Genomic DNA, 22,198 nt, shown 5'->3' on the forward strand with positions numbered 1-22,198 from the left:
AATATAAATGTCTAATCAATGCACGAAAAACTTTAACTTCACTGCTAACCAAAGAAATGTAAATCAAAATTAGATAGTTTTTATAAGGAATTTCGTTTGTAAAATTTATCCAGAAGAAAATATGTAGCTTTATATATAAAAGGTATCATCACAATTTCATTTGCAGTATCAAATAATTAGAAAGAGTCTTTTGGCAGTACTTGGAGGCTATAGTCCAGCTTCCTTGACTATTCAGTTGGAAGTAAGTCTTACTCCTTGATAACTCTGAATGTCAACATCTCACACAATGGATCTGAGTAGAAAGGTGTGAAGTTACCTTAAAAAGAATGGTTCCTAGGCCAGACTTACTGAATATATTTAATATTCATAACATAAGTATGTTGAGGGTAGGGTAGGGTCGAATCATCCTTGAAGGGATAGGAAGGTTTCTGAGCTTGGCTGTCCCCTGTGAAGAGCCTTAACCAATAGACACTGAATCTGCAGATCTCATTGGCAAACTATCCTTTAGGCAAGTGAATGAATGGGTTAGGCAAGCTCAGCCTGACTTCACTAAACATCAGTTCCTCTGACTCATTCCACTTGTTCCTGTTATGTCTTCAACAGGCAGCCTTATGATTACTGTTTGAGTTCACAAAAATTTTCTCTCTTGGGATTAAGGAACTGATCATTCACTGAGATATTAAGAGTGACTATAATTTGCATTTCATTTAAATACTTTTTCCTTATTTTTCAAATTCTCCAAAATAAAGGTATTTTATAGTAAGAATTAAAAAATACATATGGCAGAAGTAAAATACAAGATGGCTTAATGTTTGTCATTTTTTTCCTCAGACGGTCAGCAGGAGGACGAAGCCAGCAAAATTGAAGCTTTGCACAAGAGAAGAAATTTACTTGCAGCATTTTGTAAGCTAATTGTATATACTGTGGTGGAGATGAATACAGCTGCAGATATCTTCAAGCAGTATATGAAGGTAAAGTTGAAAAATGGATAGCAACTTATTTTTATAATGCTTAAAAGAAAATGAGTGTAACACTGGCTTTTATGCCTGATTGCCATTGAATTTTTTAAACAGTAAATTACTTTTCTAGCATAAAGTAAAATTTCTTTTAAAATCTAATTTTTTCGGTAACATGACCTCCTACTTCTACTCTTCCATTAACGGACATTTTGGATTTGTTGGTTCACATCTTTTACAGTATTGGAAACATGTTGTCTTAGGTTAACTAGCACTATTAGAAATTACCTTTGTGATTTGGTTTAAGACAACAGGATGATGTTCCTCCTCTGCTTGATGTAGCATAAAAAGGGTATTGTTCCAGGAGTCACGAGACCTAGCTGCTATAGTTCTGGCTTGGTTACTGTGCAGCTCGTGACCTTGAGTAATTCAATACCTTTTGTGTCCTGTCTTTCTTCATCTGTTCCACTGTGATAACTAAGGTTCCTTTAGGCTTTGAAAATCTGATTTGATTCACAGTGGGTTATTCACAATTTTCATAAGTACCTGTGAGATTCTCTAATTTTTAAGTGGTAGTAGAAAAGATATTATTAGCGGTACTAATGAAATATGACTAAATGTGGTAGGATAGTTTTTCTTTAATCCTTTCTCAAGTAAAATCTAATTATAAATGTGAACTTTTTAAGACTTTGCTGTCACTAAATATGCAATAAATTTGTCAAAACCTAACTAATTAGTTCTCTCTTTGAACTATTTTGCTACATGATAGAACTCTCTTAGAACCATTGTAAATTACTTTGGAATTTAAGTTATTTGGCATTATTGTTTTTAGATTTTAAAAAAAAAAAAACTAAGGTTGTGAAGTCATTTTGCAAGTTTAAACTTTTTGACTTACGTATTGTAAAGTCAGTTTTATTAGTCATAAATAAGGGTATGGTTATCCTGTTATCTCTGATAGTTCTGTATTCATTTTGAAACAAGGTCTTAAATTAGAAGAAAAAATTCATGTGCGATGAATGTATAATACAAATGTCACACACAATGAGTTTTTTTTTTTAAATGTTAACAGGCTGTTAGTTTCTCTAAGCCAAATTAATAAAGTTGGAAACTGCATGTGACCTGTGGGCCTGTTGTAACAATAAATAAGTTCTAAATGTAACTGGGATTATATTCATTGTCTTGATAGTTCACAAAGAGCACAAGAACTTTGTTTATATCCTTTGTGCTATTTCTGACAATGTGCATAACCTGATTACTCAGTGTTTTACTCCGCACCTCCTTAAAACCAGGTCTGGAGCTTAATGTGATTGGATCTCAACTGTCTGTTTCAGAATTTACTGGTGTTAGGGATTATATACTTAGAAATTATTTTAAAGTTTAGTAACATTTTTATTCTGCCTCTGAATGTGTAAGTTCAGCCAAATACGTATTTTGTGGCATACTCACATGGCTAACATAAAATTAGTCTTATTGTCCAAAAGTTTTAGGAGATAAGGCTCTAATTTGTACAAATTTCTTTTCTAGTATTATAATGACTATGGAGACATCATAAAAGAAACGATGAGTAAAACAAGGCAGATAGACAAAATTCAGTGTGCAAAGACCCTTATTCTCAGTTTGCAACAGGTAAGATACAAAGTATCAACTTGGTTAAACATAATTAACATCTAAGAGTTTTCAAGGTAACAAGTAGAAAACTGGACAAAGGATGCAATACACAGTTCATGAAAGTAGAAATACATGATTTTGAGTCTCACTAGTAGACATTGTTCAAGTGAGATCATTTTTTGCTTTCAGACTGGCAACACTTAGAGCTATCTAAGATATGGGAGAAATAGGTACCGTCAGCAGTATGTGTTGGTACAAGCTTCCTGGTAGGCAGTTGTTTGGCAGTGTGTATCAAAATGTATAATGTGTATGCCATTTTTGGCCGCGCTTCAGTTCTGCTTTTAAAATTTTATCCAAAGTGGTAATAGGACAAGTTTGCAAAAAGGGGTATATAATATCACACATGGCAGGGTTGTTTAGAATAGCAAGAAATTAGAAATAATCCAAATGTCTATCAATAAGGTGTTAGATGAATATATTGTGCAGTGCATCTCTTGCAATGACTATTGTGTAGTACTTAAAATTGTTTTTTTCCCCTTTTTGTGTAGCACTTAAAAGTCGTGTAGATCTGTATTCACTTTCACTAATGTGTAAAGATCAAATATATAGTTTGAGAATAAAATGAAAAAGAGTATAGTACAGCATCCCTGTAAAATTGAACTTCTCTGTATATCTATCTGGAAAAATCATCACCAAAATTTTAGCTGTGGTTAACTTGCTTCGGTAGTTTTCAAGTGAATTTTACTGTTTTTTTTTTTTTTTTTTTCATTTTCACATTTACCTTAATGAGCATTTATCAGTTTTATAATCAAACCACAATACTCATTTTCATTTTGACAGTGGTGAGGCAAGTTTAACTTCGTAAAAATCATTTGCTTAATATGCGTTTGTCTCTGGAGACCAAATGCATATAGAACATAACCCAACCTATTTCAGTTTGATACATTTCCTTTTCAGAAATCTAGGTATTGAATTTCTTAATCCCATTTGCATATTTGGATATTCTTTAATGTTTAATAGAGCACAAGTAGAGGAGGGGCAGAGAGAGAGAGGGAGACACAGAATTCAAAGCGGGCGTCAGGCTCTGAGCTGTCAGCACAAAGCCCAACGTGGGGCTCGAACCCGCAAAGTATACGATCATGACCTGAGCTGAATTCAGATGCTTAACCAGTTGAGCCGCCCAGGTGCCCCTGGATATTCTTTTATTTAAAAAAAATTTTTTTTATTTTAATGTTTATTTATTTTTGGCAGAGAGCACGAGTGGGGGAAGGGCAGAGAGAGAGGGAGACACAGAATCTGAAGCAGGTTCCAGGCTCTGAGCTGTCAGCACAGAGTCCGACGTGGGGCTCAAACTCACGAACCATGAGATCATGACCTGAGCCGAAGTTGGGCGCTCAACCGACTGAGCCACCCAGGCGCCCCTGGATATTCTTTATTAAAGTCAATAGAGGGGTCCCTGGGTGGCTCATTTGGTTAAGCGTCCGACTCTTGTTTTGGCTCGGGTCATGATCTCACAGTTTGTGAGTTTGAGCCCTACATCATGTCTGTGCTGACAGTGTGGAGCCTGTTGGGATATTTTCCTTCCACCCCACCTCCCCCCAATCTCCTGCTCACGTGTGTGCTCTCTCTCTTCCTCTGTTTCTCAAAAATAAATATTGAAAAAACGTTAATGGAATTTAAAAGGATTTAAGGTTGACATTTAAGTAACTTTTCTTCTCTTATAAACCAATAGCTTCTCCCTGTAAAAAGTTTAGAAAATATAGGAACTAGAAAAAATACAGTATCCTTGTTTTTCACCTAACAAATACATTTTTAGTTTTTAATAGCCTTCTTAGTCTTTTATGCCTATATGAAACCTTAAGTTTTATAAAAAATTAAGCCATATTATGCATTCTATTTTGTAAGCCTGAATTTTTCATATTAATAAAGCAATAACACTTTCATGCCATTACTTTCCTGTAATGTTTTATTTATTTTTGAGAGAGTGCAAGTGGGGGAGGGACAGAGAGGGACAGAGGATCTGAAGCAGGCTCTGTGCTGACAGCAGTGAGCCTGATGTGGGGCTTGAACTCACAAACCGCACAATCACGACCTGAGCCAAAGTCTGACACTCAACCGACTGAGGCACCCAGGCGCCCCTGTTTTGAGCATTTTAAATGACTGTATAGTATTCCATTTTATACAAGGACCATAATTTAATCAATATCTCTCCTTATTTAGCGTTGAGGTCTTTTACTATCCTTGCCATTATAAATAACACCAAAACATTTTTGTACCTATGTATCGTGCACAGATACTATTATTCCTTTGAGTAAAGTCCAGTAATTAGAATTGTTTAGATAAAGGACATCAGACTTTTACAGTTTTCAATACAGATTGCTCTATAGAAAGGTTATCTTTCAATTATGTTTCTAGCAAGTCACAGTGCTTGTTGCATGATAGTCTTATCAGTAGTAGCCATTATTTGTTGAAAACCTTGGCCATTTGGTAGTTGAAAATTATATTTTGTTGTGCTTACTTATGATGGAAGTTCTTGATGTGAAGGTTCATCATTTAAATGGGAAGTAACACATAGTTGCCTAATAATGGAGTGGGTTTCCTTTTTCTTTATATTTTTATATGCTGTTTTAATATCCAGTTAATTCCAGCAGAATAGAATTATACCATAATTAACCTAAAGAGTTCTTAATGTCAGTAACTCCCTCTAGTCTGAATGTATGAAGTACTGTAATTTTGGTCATTTCTATCATGTTCTTAAAAATCCATGTTTTAGAATAAAATTCAATGCCTCATTTATGGATCATCTAAAGAATATGAGATCTTAAAAGATGTTAGTAATCTATACTTATTACAAAACTCTAACATGCTTTCTTTCTTCCCAAACAGCTTTTTAATGAAATGATACAGGAAAACGGCTATAATTTTGATAGATCATCCTCAACATTTAGCGGCATAAAAGAACTTGCTCGACGTTTTGCTTTAACTTTTGGACTCGATCAGTTGAAAACAAGGGAGGCCATTGCTATGCTACACAAGTAATCTCCAAATATTTTATTCAGCTCTCCTGTTTTTTAATCATGAAATTTTTTTGTATTTACTTCTTTTGTTTAGAATAACCAAATTCAATTGATGCTTTATAATTTTTTTTTTTTTCAAATCTGTGGCATATCTCCTTTCTTGAGAACCAGTAATAATGCTGTCTCCACTAACACATGTATTGGGACTAAAACTTCTTTTATAGAAAGTCTTTGCTTTAATTAAAACAATACAAAAATCCTTATAAATTATGTGAAGAAAAGCAACACATATTCATCAGGTATTATAAAATCTCTTTTAATAGCTTTTATTATAATCTCACTGCTAGGTAGAGAAATTTGTGAGATTTGATTCAATTTTTCTTTTTCTGTGGTTCTGTTTTCTATTTTGTAGTGCTCTTTTCCCTTGTTTTGAGCCACAGCCTTCTTTCTGCCTGCATATATTCTTTGCCCTTATCAAAATTGAAAATTATCTGACTTTATTTTAGTCATATATTTTAGCATTCAATCATGCTTTTAAATAGGAGTATATTTTAGAGTTTTAACATAACCAGCACGTGGATAGTAATACGCTTTACTTCTTAATTCTGGATGAAGAGCCTGGCCTTTGGGAATATCAAGAGGCTTGGACTCTCTTTCATGAAAGCTCTTTGTTTCATTTGTGTCTCTTTTACTCCTTGCTTACTTAGTTATAAATGTGTTAAATACCTCCCTACAGGTATTTTTCTTCTTTAAGTTAGTCCCATACCCCAGTTTTAACTCCCTCTCTCCTTTTACTTTGTTCTGAACATCTCAAATTCCTTTTTATGCCTTTCCGTAATATATTGGATGATAATTTTAGGTATTATTTAAGGACCACACATGTAGTGATTATTTTGAGAAAGTAATATATTATTTTCTTCTTGTAGTAGCCTTCCATTCCTTCCTCCCCAATTTCATCGGATTATTTTTTACACAGTTACATTTTTGATAGACTCTAAGAATATAACATTGGGTTGTTGTCTTGATTAGAGGTATTTGTCACTAAATAAATATATTTAAAATGGGCCCTAAGTGAAATTAAATTTTGAAATTGACTCTTAAATGCAATGTTAGAAGTATTTTTTTAATAATATTTAAATTAGTTCTAAGCGTCATAGTAGGTCTCCTTATGTCTTGAAAAATACAGAATATATATTGATCATTACATGAGAGAATTTGGGCTTTTTCTTTGGAGAAGAGATCCAAGAATGTAGATATACCAAACCACATTCAAAGTAATGCTAGCTGGTGTGTGTGTATTCCTCTGTGTGTTTTAGTTTTAAAATAACAGTGACATAAAATGTACATGTACTTGCTCATTCTCACACTATAGGCTCCTTATTCTCTTTATTCCTCAGATTAAATGCATGGCAGAGGAAACATCTTAATAGTGGAACAAAACTATGTATAGAGAGAAATTTCCTTTCTGTGTTACTAAATTTCGTATTGTGACCCTTAAATGTTTTGTTTTTTTTTGTTGTTGCAGAGATGGCATAGAATTTGCTTTTAAAGAGCCTAACCCACAAGGAGAGAGCCATCCACCTTTAAATTTGGCATTTCTTGATATCTTGAGCGAATTTTCTTCTAAACTACTCCGACAAGACAAAAGAACGGTGTATGTATTTGCTAAAAATATTCTATTTATGTTTGTGTTGAAATTTTTGTGTGTTTTGTTTTGTTTTGGAGAGAGTGTGTGTGAATGGGAAAGTGGGGCAGAGAGAGGGAGAGAGAGAATCTTAAGCCTGGCGTGGAGCCCAAGGGGGGGGCTCTGTCCCACAACCCTGGGATCATGACCTGAGCCAAAACCAAGAGTCAGAACCAAGAGAGCCACCCACGCATCTCTGTTCTGAAATTCTTAAAGATGAATTGTTACACTTGGTTTTTCTCCCTTCTGCACAGTTGTAGGATTACATTAATGCACAAAATACTTTATGCATCAAAAAATTCTACAATTTAAGGATTATAACTGTATTTTATGCGTAATACTCCATTTTAATTCCTGTGTTGCCCTTCAGTGTATTTGTGGCTTTAGAGTTGTTACTTGAATGCTTTATGTATTCTTATCTGCATTCTTCACCTTAACCTAATAGACAATAATATCAGTAATTCATCCAGGCTCATGTTAGTCTCTGTGTTGAGCTGTGACTACACTGGAAAGTAGAAGTTTCCTTTTTATCTTTTTTGCTTTAACCGACTAGTCCTATCCTCAGCAGACCAGTTAGACAGAATTCTTTTCTAGTGTGGTCTCCTAAAATGGTGACTTATATTCTAAGAGAGCCCAAGTGAAAATTCTCAAAATTCACTCCCCTCTTTGAGGTATAAAAGGGCAGAGGAATAGGAGTAATTCATAGTACCTCTTCTGAAAGTCTACCAGTATTTTGCACTGAAAGATTGTGTAGGTTTTACATGATTTTCTGAAGCAGACAAAACTAATCTCTTGTGGTAGAAATCACTATAGTGGTTACTTTTGGGGTTGGGGGTGTTGAATGGGAAAAGGGACATAAGGTAATTTGTAGGATCATGGGAATGTTCTTTATCTTCATAGATGTGTAGGTTACATGACTGCATTAATTTGCAAAACTGATCCAACTGTATTCTTAAGTTCTCTGCACTTTATTATATATAAATTTATCTCAATTAAAAATTACATTAGCACTATTAACCAGAGAAATCGAAATTATAAAACAATGAAAAATCATTTCTCACCTAGCAGATTAGCAAAAATTAAGAAGTCTGATAGTGCAAAGTAGTGTCAAAGATGTGGAGAAGGAGACTTTTATCCATTGTTGGTGATAGCGTAAATTGATACAAGACCACTTTGTGAAGCTATTTGGCAGTGTCTAGTAACTTTTAATATTCTCCCTATCTCATGATCCAGTAATTCTGTTCATAGGTAGATACCCTAGAGAAACTTACACATGTGTACATGGAGAACCACAAAAGAATTTGACCAGTGCAGGTTTTGAATAGAGGAAAGGTCAAAACAACATCTATAATTAGAAAATGAGATCAATTGATTGTTATACAATAGGATGTCATAAGCAGTCAAAATGGTTAGATCTTTTCCAAAGTAAACATAATTTCTTAATCTCATTAAACACCCAGTCATTGTTCAAATTTCTAGTAGTCTCATGCCATAAATTACTTTTATTTGAGAGAGAGAGCGAGCATGAGTTAGGGGCAGAGAGAGAGGGAGAGAATCCCAAGTAGGCTCCACGCTGTCAGTGCAGAGCCTGATGCGGGGCTTGAACTCCCAAATCGTGAGATCATGATCTGAGCCAAAACCAAGAGTTGGACACTCAAGCAACTGAGCCACACAAGCGCCCCCAAATTGTAATATATTTAAAGTGTGCAGTATGATGATTTTGTATATTTTGAGAAGATTCCTCTGATCAAGTTAATTAACACGTCTGTCACCTCACATATTTACCTGTTTTTTTTTGAGAATACTTAAATGCTCCTCTTTTAGCAAATTCCAATTATACAGTGTAATAATAATACACCAAATACACCATCATCAACTATAATCACCATGTTATACGTTACTCAGATGTCATCTTTAAAAGCTCTTTTCTCAACTTTACTGAGATATAGTTGACATACAACACTGTACAATTTTAAGGTGTACATTTTGATTTGATACACTATATATTGGAAAATTATTAACACCATAGGATTAGCTGACACCACTCTTCCAAAAATGGTTAGGTCTTTGAAATATAATTTTGAGTGTAAAAGTCAAAGTACAAAACTGCTATAATAGTTATAGACAAATATATATTAAAAATATATTATGATTTCACTCATGTGGAATTTAAGAAATGAAACAAAAATGATGGGGAAAGGCAAACCAAGAAACAGACTCTTAACTAGAGAGAACAAACTGACAGTTTCCAGAGGGTAGGTGAGTAAGGGGATTTATAGGGGATGGGGATTAAGGAAGGTACTTGTTATGATGGTACTTGTTATGATGAGCACCAGGTGTTGTTGAATCCCTAAATTCTAAACCTGAAACTAATATTATACTGTATGTTAACTAACTGGAATTTAAATAAAAACTTGAGAAAAATATTTATTAAAAGTATTAAAAATATGCACGGGGATGTTAAATAGCAAATTCAGGTTAGTAGTAAGCCTTTGTGGCAGGGAAGAGGACAAAGGGAAATAGCATCAGGGAGGGCCCCTTATCTGGAATGTTCATTTAAGCTATGTGGTGGATACGTAGCTGTAAATCTTTCTACCAGTGAGTATATTTTGGCCCAAGCTCCATATCTTGCTGCAGATTGGTAACAGTTTTCAGAATGATGGCCAGTTGATAGTCTACACTTTGAGGAGTACTGTACTACTCTGTATACCTGAAATATAATTAATAAATAGTGAACTAACCCCAAGCAGTATCTTTGTAACTGATTCCTCCTATCCTTTGTCTTTAATGGTGTTTAAAACTGGTGATTTTGAATTGATTCGAATTAGTCATTATTGTGACAGCAGATTATTTGGGTTACACATTATAGTTAGTTGACAAAAATTGTGTTCATGTATTTGAAGCATAATTTAGACAATAAAGCACTGAACTCTTAGGGTCAAAAGTCTGGGAATTTGAGGGGCACCTGGGTGGCTCAGTCGGTTAAGCATCTGACTTCGGCTCAGGTCATGATCTTGTGGTTTGTGAGTTGGAGCCCCGCATCGGGCTCTGTGCTGACAGCTCAGAGCCTGGAGCCTGCTTCTGATTCTGTGTCTCCCTGTCTCTGCCCCTCCTCTGCTCACGCTTTGTCTCTCTTTCTCTCAAAAATAAATAAACATTTTAAAAAGTCTGGGATTTGAATCCTGGTTCTGTTGCTTTCTCATTCTTATCCTTTGCTTCCTCATCTGTCAAGTAAGGAGAATATCTCCCTCACAGGACTATGAGACTAAAGTTAAAGAACCCAAGAATAAAATGCCTAACACATAATGTAGTCACACAAATGTTAGTTGAATTGTTATTGCTATATTACACATAAGCCACGGAATCCTCATGATACTTGGATCCATGGGTAAATGTATGACTTCCATCAGGCTGCAGATAGAGGCCATAGCTTTTTCATCTTTGTACCAATCCCCAGTGCTGAGGACATAGTGACATAGTGGATGCTTGACAAATACTAAGCTGAAATGCTCTGGATTATTTCATTTAATGAAGAATCTTGATAGAGACAAAATACCTTGTCACTGTACCGATGAGGCTGAGATTGAATCATGAAGTAATGTGTCCCTGCATGTACAGCTAGGGCTTGGTGGAACTGGGACTAGAACCCAAATTTGTGTGATTTTCAATCCAGTTCTCTTTCCAGAAATATTATTTGGTTCTCCTAGCAGAAGACCTGTAAAGTTAGGATAGAACAGAAAGAAACATAATGGAAAAGAAAACACTAAAATCCTTCAGTTGTTACTGTGTGTTTTGAGGAAATGTTTGTTTCATTCTAATTTACTTTTTGTTTAAGTCTAATTAAATCATTGACTGTTCCATATGGTATGTGAGCCTTAAGATTATTAGGAGGAATAAATAAAAATTGGCGGTGGGGGGGGGGAACCATGGCAGTTTTATGTATCAAAGCTAATGGTTTCTACTTCTTTTTAAGGTATGTTTACTTGGAAAAGTTCATGACCTTTCAGATGTCACTCCGAAGAGAAGATGTGTGGCTTCCACTGATGTCTTACCGAAATTCTTTGCTAGCTGGTGGTGATGATGACACCATGTCAGTCATTAGTGGTATCAGCAGTCGAGGGTCAACTGTGCGGAGTAAAAAATCAAAACCATCTACAGGAAAACGGAAAGTGGTTGAAGGCATGCAACTTTCACTCAGTAAGAATATAGTTGATTCTCTTTATACGTATCCCTTATGTTTACCAACAGAATTGTCATTAGGTTCACCTTAGTGTTAAATTTGAGCTATGTGTTGTTAAATAATACCTTGTACAGTACAGTGTGTCTAGTTACGTGTAAGTTTAGCGTTTTAAGCATTTAATATACATAAATTCAGTTCTCATAACTCTTTAGGTACATCCTCATTTTTCAGATGAGAAAACTAGTAGAGTGGCTTGGTTAAGTAACTTAACCTGAGGTCACACAATTATTTAGTACCCAGGCAATCTTACTCCAGAACCCCTGCTTTTTTTTTTTTTTTTAATTTTGGAGAGAGAGCACAAACTGGGGGGATGGGCAGAGGAAGAAAGAGAGAAAATCCTAAGCGGACTCCACGCTCAGCGTGGAGCCTGACATGGGGCTCAAGCCACGACCCTGGGATCACAACCTGAGCCGAAATCGAGAGTTGGATGCTCAACTGACTGAGCCACCCAGGCGCCCCTAGAACCCATGCTTTTTAATCACTATGCTACACTGTATATGCATAGGGATATGGACTAAGTATTACAGAGCTAATGTTACCTAAGAAACGAGATTATTTAAGTGTGGAGCAACAGATTCAGAGAGGTTCTGACTTTGAGTTTCTGTGAAGAGGTCATTTATCATGAGGAACTTGGTATAGATACAAATTTCCATCTGGAATCTTAGAAATAAGAATACATTATGATGCTTGAATCTCTTGGACTCCTAGCACTGTAGGGCTGGTTCATAATGGGCCTGGGGACTTTTTCCCTCTCCTTCGGAACCTTTAAACAAATTAGTGGAGTTGCCAAAGTTTGTTCCAGTTATTGCTGAATAACAAACTACCCCAAAACTTAGGACATATAAGGGACATGGTGTCTGTCTGATGCTTCAGCTAGGAAGACTCAAAGACTGGTGACAAATCCTATGGAGGCACTGTCACTTATAGATAGTATCTGGTGCTAGCTATCACCTTGGACTTTAACTGTCTTGTCTGCCAGAACACCTACGTGTGACCTCTCCATGTGGCTGTTTGGCTTTCTCACAGTATGTGACTGGGCTCTAAGAGCAAGTGTCTGAGGAGCCACAGGAAGTAGAAGCTGCCAGTTTTTTAAGGCCAGAGAGTGGCATAGCATATTCTGTTGACCAAGCGTATTCCACCATATTCTCTTGACCAAGCAGTCAGAGCTCAGCTTCAAGGGGATGGAACATAAATCTTCCACCTCTTAATGTGAGGAGTGTCAAAGATTTGGGGGCCGTATTTTCTAATTGCCACATAATTCTTCAGCCATCGTCAGGTATATAGTGTTCAGTACTTGGTTGTCTGTGGATTAATGGTTGTATCTTTTGTCCAGTAATAGAAACGCATGAACTTACAACTGGTACCCTTAGATCTAGACTTGGTTGGTTATACAGTTCCAATGTCTTGGTCTGTGGGGAAATCTCTTGTACAGTGTTCCTGACCAGTTAAAATAGGGTTAGTGGTTTATAGGAAGTTAAAATAATTTTTTTAAGTAGAAAAATTATCCAATTAAAAGATGATATATCCTGCATATCACTACAAGTTTTTCTCATCTGAACAAATAGTAGTTAACAGCTTAATGCCAAGCCATCAGATCTCTCCTTTTCTATAGACTACATGGAGCACAAATGAATTGGTATTTATATAACATCTTGAGGGTAGATGATCAAACCAGATAGTTCAACTTTTACAGAAAGAGTCAATACTCTTTAACAGATTTTTGGAGAAAGCCATAGAAATTGGGGCATTAGTAGCTTGGAAGGATGACTACTGATAGATTGTCCAGATCAGTGCAATTTTGAAGAGAGAACTGGAGCCTGACACAGTAGAACTTAAGGTGTCATGTAATTATATTGCAGGTTGTGAAATTTTACATCTAATCTATTTGTTACTAGGGCATTAGCTACTAGTACATTTTTCTTTCCACTCTTTTCTTAAAAACACCTCTGTATGCACATGTGTAATTTTCTAATAAAACCGTTTTCCTGCAAATTCCTGTTCAGTCCGTCCTCAAGTGCTACAATTTCACCTCCCAAATCAGTGATTTAAAAAAAATTACTATGAATTCAGTAACACTTGCATGTGAATTTGTCTTTTATTAATCATGGCAGCATCTACAGATTTGAAAACAAATAGCTTTTGCAGGTGTGAAATCTAGTGTTGTTAGTCCAGTATATGGATTTGTGCTCCCCTTGGAGTTGGCGAGCATCCTATAAACTAGGAATCATTCTTCCATTGTCTCCGTTTCTCTTCCCACCTAGCCTCCTAACTAGCTCGTGTGCTCACTAGTCCTCATGCTCCTCAGTCTGCCTTCTACACTGCCACCACATACTTTGATTAAGACCCGTAACTGAACCACATTGCTTCTCTTCCATAAAACTTCAGTGGTCATTCCTGTCACCTTAGCACAGCTTGTAAGACTTGCTGCAAATTGGTTCCTGCCTCTTTATCCAGCCTTACCTTTTGCCACTTGCCCTAGGAGTACCAAACTCTTAGTCTGAACCATATGAAATTGCCGTCTTTGCAGGTCAAAACCTGCTGAATGTCAGCAAGTTAGTATGGTTCAGTCATTGTAGTTTCGTGCCTCAGTGTTTTTGTTTATGTTCTTCCCCCTGCCTGGCAAATGTCACGGTTGACGCAGTATCTACTATAGTTAGAAGTCACTTTTGGGTAGTTGGCTCTGATCCTTTTCATTGCTCCCATTCCACCTGTGCTCCCCTCTCTTGTAGCACTTACACCGTGTTGTCATTGTGTGTGTTTTCTTTGTCTCCAAGGACAGGGACTGCACTTTACATACCTTGGTGTATCCCCCTGTTTCAAGCACTAGCATGGGAAAAACAGCCAGTTATTTGTTGAACTGAACAGGTTATGTGAGACATTTCGTTCGTCAAAATTAGTTACTGAACTTTATTGCCATCAATTTTCTCATTTAGCTGAAGAAAGCAGTAGTAGTGACAGTATGTGGTTAAGCAGAGAACAAACACTGCACACCCCAGTTATGATGCAGACACCACAACTCACCTCAACGATTATGAGAGAGCCCAAAAGATTACGACCTGAGGATAGCTTCATGAGCGTCTATCCAATGCAGACTGAACATCATCAAACTCCTCTTGATTATAAGTAAGTACATTTGATTATTTTCTGTACTATAACTTTATTAATTATATAGAAAAAAGTTAAGTTAAAAGAAGAATAAAATTCTCCTTGAAGCACGCAGGTAACATGGATGTTAGCTCAAAGACAACACGAGGAAGCAAGGCAACAGCAGGAGAGAGCAGCAATGAGCTATGTTAAACTGCGAACTAATCTCCAGCATGCCATGTAAGTGAGAGTGCCTTATTGTCTGAGTCTAGGAAGTTCACTAATTCATTTTCACATATTTTAATGTGTGCCTTACCTAAAAATTTCAGCAAACTCTAGAGTAAGCTGAAATAATCAAGGAACTAAAAATTGGTCTTTCCAACAGAAGAAAACTTCCAAAGTTAAATATTCACTAGTTAGCTAAAGGACCAATCTTAGGTTGATCTGTTGGAAAAGGTTAAATTTGAATCCTTGTTTATTTTGGTACACAGAATTATAGCTTAAAAATTCAGTTTTGTTACATCTTAATTGATTCCCCAGCTTAGTTCAGGCCCTCATCCCTCATCTGAACCATTGTATTAGCTTTCTAACTTGTTTCTTTCCCTCAAATCTCCCATTTATCCTCTCACCAGACTCCTCCCCTCACTCCCCCCCACCACTCCATCATTCAACTACCATCAAAAATGACTATTGTAGAATAAGAATCTGGTCATGTAACTCTTTGACTTAAAACCTTTCCATGGCTCCCCATTGCCTACAGGATAAAGTCCAAACTCCTTAGCTCATGGCATGCAAGATCTTTCAAAACATATGCCCCCTGCCTACATACTAGTATGATACCCCCCATTCCTTGGCAGGTGGTAAAAGCACTGTGAAAGAATAAGCTCGGGTGTCACCTTAAGTGAAGCTGTGGTCATCTGTGCTCCCATAGCACTCTGTGTATTCATATTTCTTACAGCACTTACCACATTGTACTGTAATTGTTTACGAATTTGTCCCTTTCTCTAGACTGTGAGCTCCTTAAGGGCAGGGACCACTTTCATTGCCTGTTGGTGCTTGGCACATAAAACGTGCTAAGCAAATGTTCGTTGAATGAATAAATGTCCAATGCAAAAAAAAAAAAATTGTAGTATAACTTTTAAATACTTTGTTTTTACTGGAATCTGTATGAGGGTTTTATGAATCTTTATTAGCTTTGGCTCCAGAAGAAATGGTAGAAAATCAGTCTTTAGATGATTGGTACAAAGGGAAGATCTGATGATTCTGATTATTTAAGTTTTGAGTTTGAAAGTTTTGTATTTGTAACATAATGTGGTATATGTTTTAATACTGGGAGACAGTAATTGTTACCTTCTTTTTAAAATTCATGTTTCGTTTCATTTTGTTTTTAAATGATGAGAACTTCACCTGTTTTTCTTGAGAAGTGATCACTTATCACATGCTTGGTAACCTATTAGAATTCACCTTAGTTATGGCCTTAGGAACCTCTACAGTTACGTACACTCTATCACATGTATAGATTCTGATCCTGACATGGCTGATAGGGTCATCATCTATACTATGACTTGGTTCTGCCCTCTGTTCTCTTTTCCCGTGGCTACATTCCCCTTAATATGTTCTTGTTTCATGGTGGATTCAACAGCTAATTTCCTAGCTTCCAACCAGTCACCAGTTCAGACATTCTGGAATTCTACCGTACAGTCATTTGGTCCTTATCTCTCCCCCTGAAAGTTTTCTGCCAGTCTCTAAGATCTTCCGTAGCAGCTCATTACTCAGTGCCATTTATCATTATTCTTTTATTTGAAGTTTGTTTTAATTCCTGTTGAACTTCCACAGCTGACTGTAAGAGATTATCTCATTTAAATAATTATTACCATAGGAGTCTTTTGGTTGTGGTGCCATAAGTAGTCTGTTGCCTGAAACTTTAAAATATTTTTGTTTTACAATGATTTCTCTGTAACGGCATCTGCTCTACAACTGGAAATACTTCCAAATTATCTCTTTGTTTTTTTTTATAGTTTATATCACATGTATCTTCCTTATACTCCAAATGAGATGCACAATAGATTTCTGGTTTTCTATAATATGATTCACATATTTCCTTCACAGTTGCCTTTACCAGATACAATAAAATTGTCATTTAACTGTCCAGAACTCTTAGAAAATAGGAACCATTGTCAACATATTTCTCCAGGTAGCCTGGATGAGACATCATGCCTTGCTATCTTTATATTATTTTTAAAGACTCAACATAAGTTGTGTAAATTGTAAGTGAATAATTGATTTTGGTGATGGTGGGAATTTTTAAATGAGTGAGAAAAGAAGGAAATATTGGCCAAACTGGGGAACTACTTGCCTTCAGTTTTGCTATTATGTTGACTCCTCTATGCTGGTCTGGGCTAATTTGTGAACTTGACATTTGAGTTTATTCCTTGTGATTATGTGATAACATACAGAATTTTTGGTCTTAAGTTTTTATTTTACTTTTCTATATATGTCTTAGTTTTGATTTTTGTAGGACAGAGAATCCAAGTTTCAGCATAAATGTTACTTATTTCTTCCTGAAGCAGAATTAATCTCTTCTTTCAGTAATCTTTTATAGCCCTTGGTACATGATTCTCTTGCAATATTTGCCACATTTTGTTACAGTTAATTATTTCTGTTTTCCTGTAGTAGACTGTGAGCTCCTTGAGGGCAGGAACCATGTCTTATTTCTCCTTTTTTGTTTTGCTTGCATCCATAGGCTATAAAAGAAGCCTGACATGTAGTAGGCACTATGTGAATGAATGAGTGAGTGCCTGGTACACATTAAGTACTGAGTGAATTCGAGTGAGTGATGGGTAAAGTTACTGTATATTGGTGAAAATATCTGTGTTCTGAAAATGTCATTTCTATGGTCTCTGTTTTATATTTGTTTATTAATTTGTACCCTGCCTACTTTCACAAAGGATTTGAGGTATCTTGTCTGTTCCCATGTGGGAAATTCTCATTGAACTTTTATATGGGATACCAGAACTATCAAGCTAAACGTATTGAAGTAATGTAGAATAAACAACTCCTTAGCATTTTTAGACCAGTGAACATTGGGGTTTTGACATCATTGATGACATGATCAATGCCTAATCATTTTCCCTGACCTTTAATTCCATCATTTTCCATTACACTTCAATATAGAGAGCTACATAGTTGCTGCCAGCATATTAATAGTCACAACATTGGTTCAGATCTTGACCTTGTTTTATATTTCTCTAGTCGGCGTGGTACAAGCCTAATGGAAGATGATGAAGAGCCAATTGTTGAAGATGTTATGATGTCCTCAGAAGGGAGGATTGAAGATCTTAACGAGGGAATGGATTTTGACACCATGGATATAGACTTGGTAAGAAACTTAATGATTTCTGTATGATTTTCATTTAATATCCTTTGGAAATTAAGTTGGAATTAAAGGAAATACCTGCCATGAAAAGTAAGTTTTGGAGAAAGATTAAATAAAATAGTTGCTAGGTGTTTAGGTATATGAGAAGGGATTGGGGAGAGGGTGAGGTTGATGAGGCTGTTAACTCTTAGTTTAAGATGGCAGATTTTCAGATTAATTTAAGAATATATTGATTTAAAGACTGCATTTTGCTTACTATTATACTAAGTATCATATCACCTTATCATTTTCCATTTATTTGCCATTATCAAAACAATACATTAGTAATTTGATACTAGCCTGGTATTGAGACTTAAACTTGGAAATTAAATACATATATAAGGATATATTCTTTATTATATCATATGTGATTAGGGCTTTATCATACATAAAATGCTTCTGCATTATTTCATCTTGCCACATACCTCATTCAGCTTTGTGAGGTAGGCTGGGAGGATTGAGGATATTGAAACTTAAGGCAATTAGCCCATCCAAGGAGATGAAACTAAGAAACAATAATGCTGAGACTTAATAAACTAGGTCTTCTGATTCTATTTCTTAGTATACTATGCTGTGTTCTCCTTCAAAGGAAGAAATCAGTTAACATGGGTTCTCTTCAGAGTTGTGTAATGCAGCGTCTTTAAAGGAAAATGATTTGAGGGGCGCCTGGGTGGTTCTGATGGTTAAGCATCCGACTCTTGATTTCAGCTCAGGTCATGATCTCACAGTTTGTGAGATAGAGTCTGCGCTGTCAGCGCAGAGGGTGCTTGGGATTTTCTCCCTCTCCCTCTCTCTCTGCCCCTCCCCTGCGCGCGCTCTCTCTCTCTCTCTTCTAAATAAATAATAAAAAATAATAGTAAAGGAAAATGATTTGAGAGAGGCATTTTTTAAAAGTAAAACAAAAAAAGTGAGTTTTCTAGCTTTCATCTTTCAGAATAATTATTTGTGAATGATTTGCTTTTGTATTTTTAAGCATTCTGTAGTTTTAATATACAGTATTTAAAATATTGTAACGTACACTTGCAATTATATATGTCACGTGAGCACTTAATAATTTCAATATTTTCAGCTGCTATCTGGTTTATAGATAGAGTGATTGTCAACTCTCTTCCTTTTCTTTTTTTCCTTAGCCACCATCAAAGAACAGACGAGAAAGAACAGAACTGAAACCCGATTTCTTTGATCCAGCTTCCATTATGGATGAATCAGTACGTTCAATTTAAATGTACCCCAGGATTGCAAAATCAAAAGTACAGGCAATCCCTAAGTTTGAGATTGAAGAGCTGGGACAGCACGTTGAAAATGGATAAAAACAGTTGGACAGGAGAAATAGAGGCAGACAGAAGGGATTTCAGGAGGAAGGGGGGTTGGTGATACAGTGGTGGGACAGATTTAAAAGTACCCTTGAATCCTTGGCCAGCTGGGACTTAAGTATTATGTTCAGGAATTTGGACTCTTTCTGTAGGCTTGAGTTACCCATCCAAGGATGTTGAATGAGGGAATGGCATGATCAGAATTGTGTTTCAGAAATATTTCCTTGGCATTTATGGATGGATAGGATGAATGAGAAACCATAATCATAATATGAAGACATAGTAAGACATAGAACTTGAATAAACTTTGATAATAAAGAGAAGGGGAAAGAGACTGGTTATTGTTAGGTATTTTCACTGTGTCTTAAGTACCTCTCATATTTGTCCCCACTGCCATATCGTCCCCAACAGTGCCTTGGTACAAGTCCACTTCAGTTTTTACTTGGCCTATTGCAAGTAGCCTTTAGACTGCCTCTTGCTGCCACTGCTTTATATTTCCTTTTATATTTCTCCTTTATATTTCTTTTGTGGTCACCTTCCTAAAATGCAAATCTGGTTCTCTCCCTCATAACTTCAGGGCCTTTCATTGATTTTTTTCCCCCCATTGCCATTAAGAAAAAATTTTGGATCCTCAGCATGACAAACAAAAATTTTTGGGTTCTTGCTCCCTCACCAACTTAACCTTGACTTTTTCCTTACATGTATCCTGCTCTCCAGCCATACCAAGTCTTATAGTTCCTCCCATACACACCATGCTCTTTCATGACACCATGACTTTGTATAAGCTTTTCTCTCTGCCAGAATTGCCCCTGTCCTTTTTCTCCTAGTGAATTCATCCTTTAATAGTTCTGACATTACCTATGAAGTTTTTGCTGACCCCTCCAGATAAATGCCTTTTTTTGGGGGCTCTTGTACCACTTTGTGTACATTTTTAATTTGGTAATTACCACACCTGTGTAGTGAAATAGGCTATTACATTTCGCTCAGTAGGCCTAACGCCAGGCAGTGATGATTTTATTCATTTTGAGTTCTGCCCAGCATAATAGGTGTTTAGTTTTGTCAAATGAATAAATCTGTTAAGTCCCCTTCCATCTCATTTTTTATCGTCTACCCATTTGTGCTCCTTCCTCCTAACCCTTACTACCGCAGGCGACCATCCTCTGAGTCTGTGCCCCAATTTCTGCTGTTCTCTCCTAGCCCTTCCTCACCTGATAATCTGCTTCAGATAGTTCTTGGGAAAATTTTAACAAACTAACTCACACCAACAGACTAGATTAATAAGGCCAGTTACCTGAGTCAGGACACACCGTCACAGAGCAGCGGGTGTAGGAATCTTTGGATAAGCCACCTCGATGTCCTTTAAATCAGTGTTTCTTGTCTCTGGTGCACATATGAATCATCTGGAGATCTTATTCAACTATAGATCTGCTTCAGTTGGTCTCCAGTGTGGCCTGAGATTCTGCATCTCACAAGTGCTGTTGATGCTTCTGCTGACCATACTTTCAATAGCATAAGTGAGCTAGGCCTACCTATAAGTCTATAGTTTCAAGTGCATTTTGAAGTGTATGGTTCCCTGATAATCCAGGGATATGTATCTTCAGTTTGTTAAATAAAATGTGAGGGTGGTGACTGTGATGAGGACTAAAAGAATCTTTTCAAGCAGTTATAATGAAATGCATTAATCTAACAATTTATTGGGCTGGACTTTGGTGCTAAAATGAGTTCGATGTTCTCCCTGCCCTCCAGGAGTTTGTATTCTAGTTCACAGTGACTATCCCTTTGAAGTGAAAGGGACAGAGCTAGTATTTGAGAGCATAATGTGCCTGATGCTGTGCTAGGCATGATTTAGATGGATTCTCTCAGCTACCATGTGAGAAAGGTGGTAGGACCTCATTTTTACACTCAAGCAAATTTGGGACTGAAGAAATGGTTCATCGGCTTGTTTAGTCTTACAACTCTAGTGCCAGAGTAGTAATTTGATGAGAGTTCTTTTGATTTAAAAAATCTCATGCTGTCTCTGCTGTTGTACTTTCCAGAACTAAAATCAGACATCATTTAGAAGAAACACCAAGAACATAATTTAGAAATTGGAATGATTAACTGTAGTCGATAAGGGCAGTTAGAGATCTCTTATTTTTTCATGTGTTCACCTAAAGTGAGCCTAAAGGTTTGCAAAAAGGTGTTCTTCACTTGAGATTACTAAAATAATGAAACAGCAATGTAAACCATACGTATATATTTTTGGCAACTTATAGAGAAACTACAAGCTGAGTGAAGCCAGATAGGAACCTAATAATTACTTGTTACTTATAGGATTTTTTTTTTGGCATTCTCGTGTCTTGTTGAATAGGTAATGTTATAACTAAGAGGATAGTAGTTGAGCTGTTTCCACTAAAATTAGGAAAATGAGCACATGCATCTGTTTCTGTAGTTTTATAGTGTTACCACATGATGGCAGCAGTCACATAACTGAGTGGCCAGTAATCTTTCAAGGTTCAGTTATCTTTGACCATATAAATGTATGTATATTTATATATATGTTTAAGTTAATATATGTATTAAGTTGATACTAATTTATCTTAAAATATACATTAAACTTTACCTCATATTGTCTCAACAATAACTTAAGAAATAGAATACTAGAAATTTTTAAATGTAAAAATCTGTGTTTGCCTTTATATAATAGCTTACATCTGTTTTTAACTCAAGCCTATGATAAGTGAGTCATCAAAACAATAGTAAAATTGAGACTTAAATCCTTATACCCAGTTCTAAGATTCTCTTCTTCTAAGTAAAATAACGAAAATATCCTGTATAGATGCTTTATTACTAAATACATCCTAAACAGTCTTTTGTACCATGATATTCACAAGATTCAGAA

The 22,198-nt window shown here is 36.1% G+C and overlaps 1 protein-coding gene across 8 annotated transcripts in view; it reads left to right on the forward strand.

The window, feature by feature from the left end:
- STAG2 (stromal antigen 2) overlaps nt 1–22,198 on the forward strand; it is a 137,389-nt gene that overhangs the window by 111,516 nt on the left and 3,675 nt on the right. For 7 of the 8 annotated variants that reach the window (XM_053201630.1, XM_027054323.2, XM_053201632.1 and 4 more), the window contains 9 exons: nt 832–971; nt 2,481–2,582; nt 5,451–5,599; nt 7,107–7,235; nt 11,239–11,462; nt 14,439–14,628; nt 14,719–14,829; nt 17,842–17,968; nt 19,135–19,212. In XM_053201630.1, the coding sequence (XP_053057605.1) occupies nt 832–971; nt 2,481–2,582; nt 5,451–5,599; nt 7,107–7,235; nt 11,239–11,462; nt 14,439–14,628; nt 14,719–14,829; nt 17,842–17,968; nt 19,135–19,212 (1,250 nt within the window). The remainder of the gene's footprint in view (nt 1–831; nt 972–2,480; nt 2,583–5,450; nt 5,600–7,106; nt 7,236–11,238; nt 11,463–14,438; nt 14,629–14,718; nt 14,830–17,841; nt 17,969–19,134; nt 19,213–22,198) is intronic. The other variant, XM_027054326.2, reaches the window with a different exon arrangement.

This window comes from Acinonyx jubatus, chromosome X (genome assembly GCF_027475565.1).
Source record: "Acinonyx jubatus isolate Ajub_Pintada_27869175 chromosome X, VMU_Ajub_asm_v1.0, whole genome shotgun sequence".
NCBI lineage: Eukaryota > Metazoa > Chordata > Mammalia > Carnivora > Felidae > Acinonyx > Acinonyx jubatus.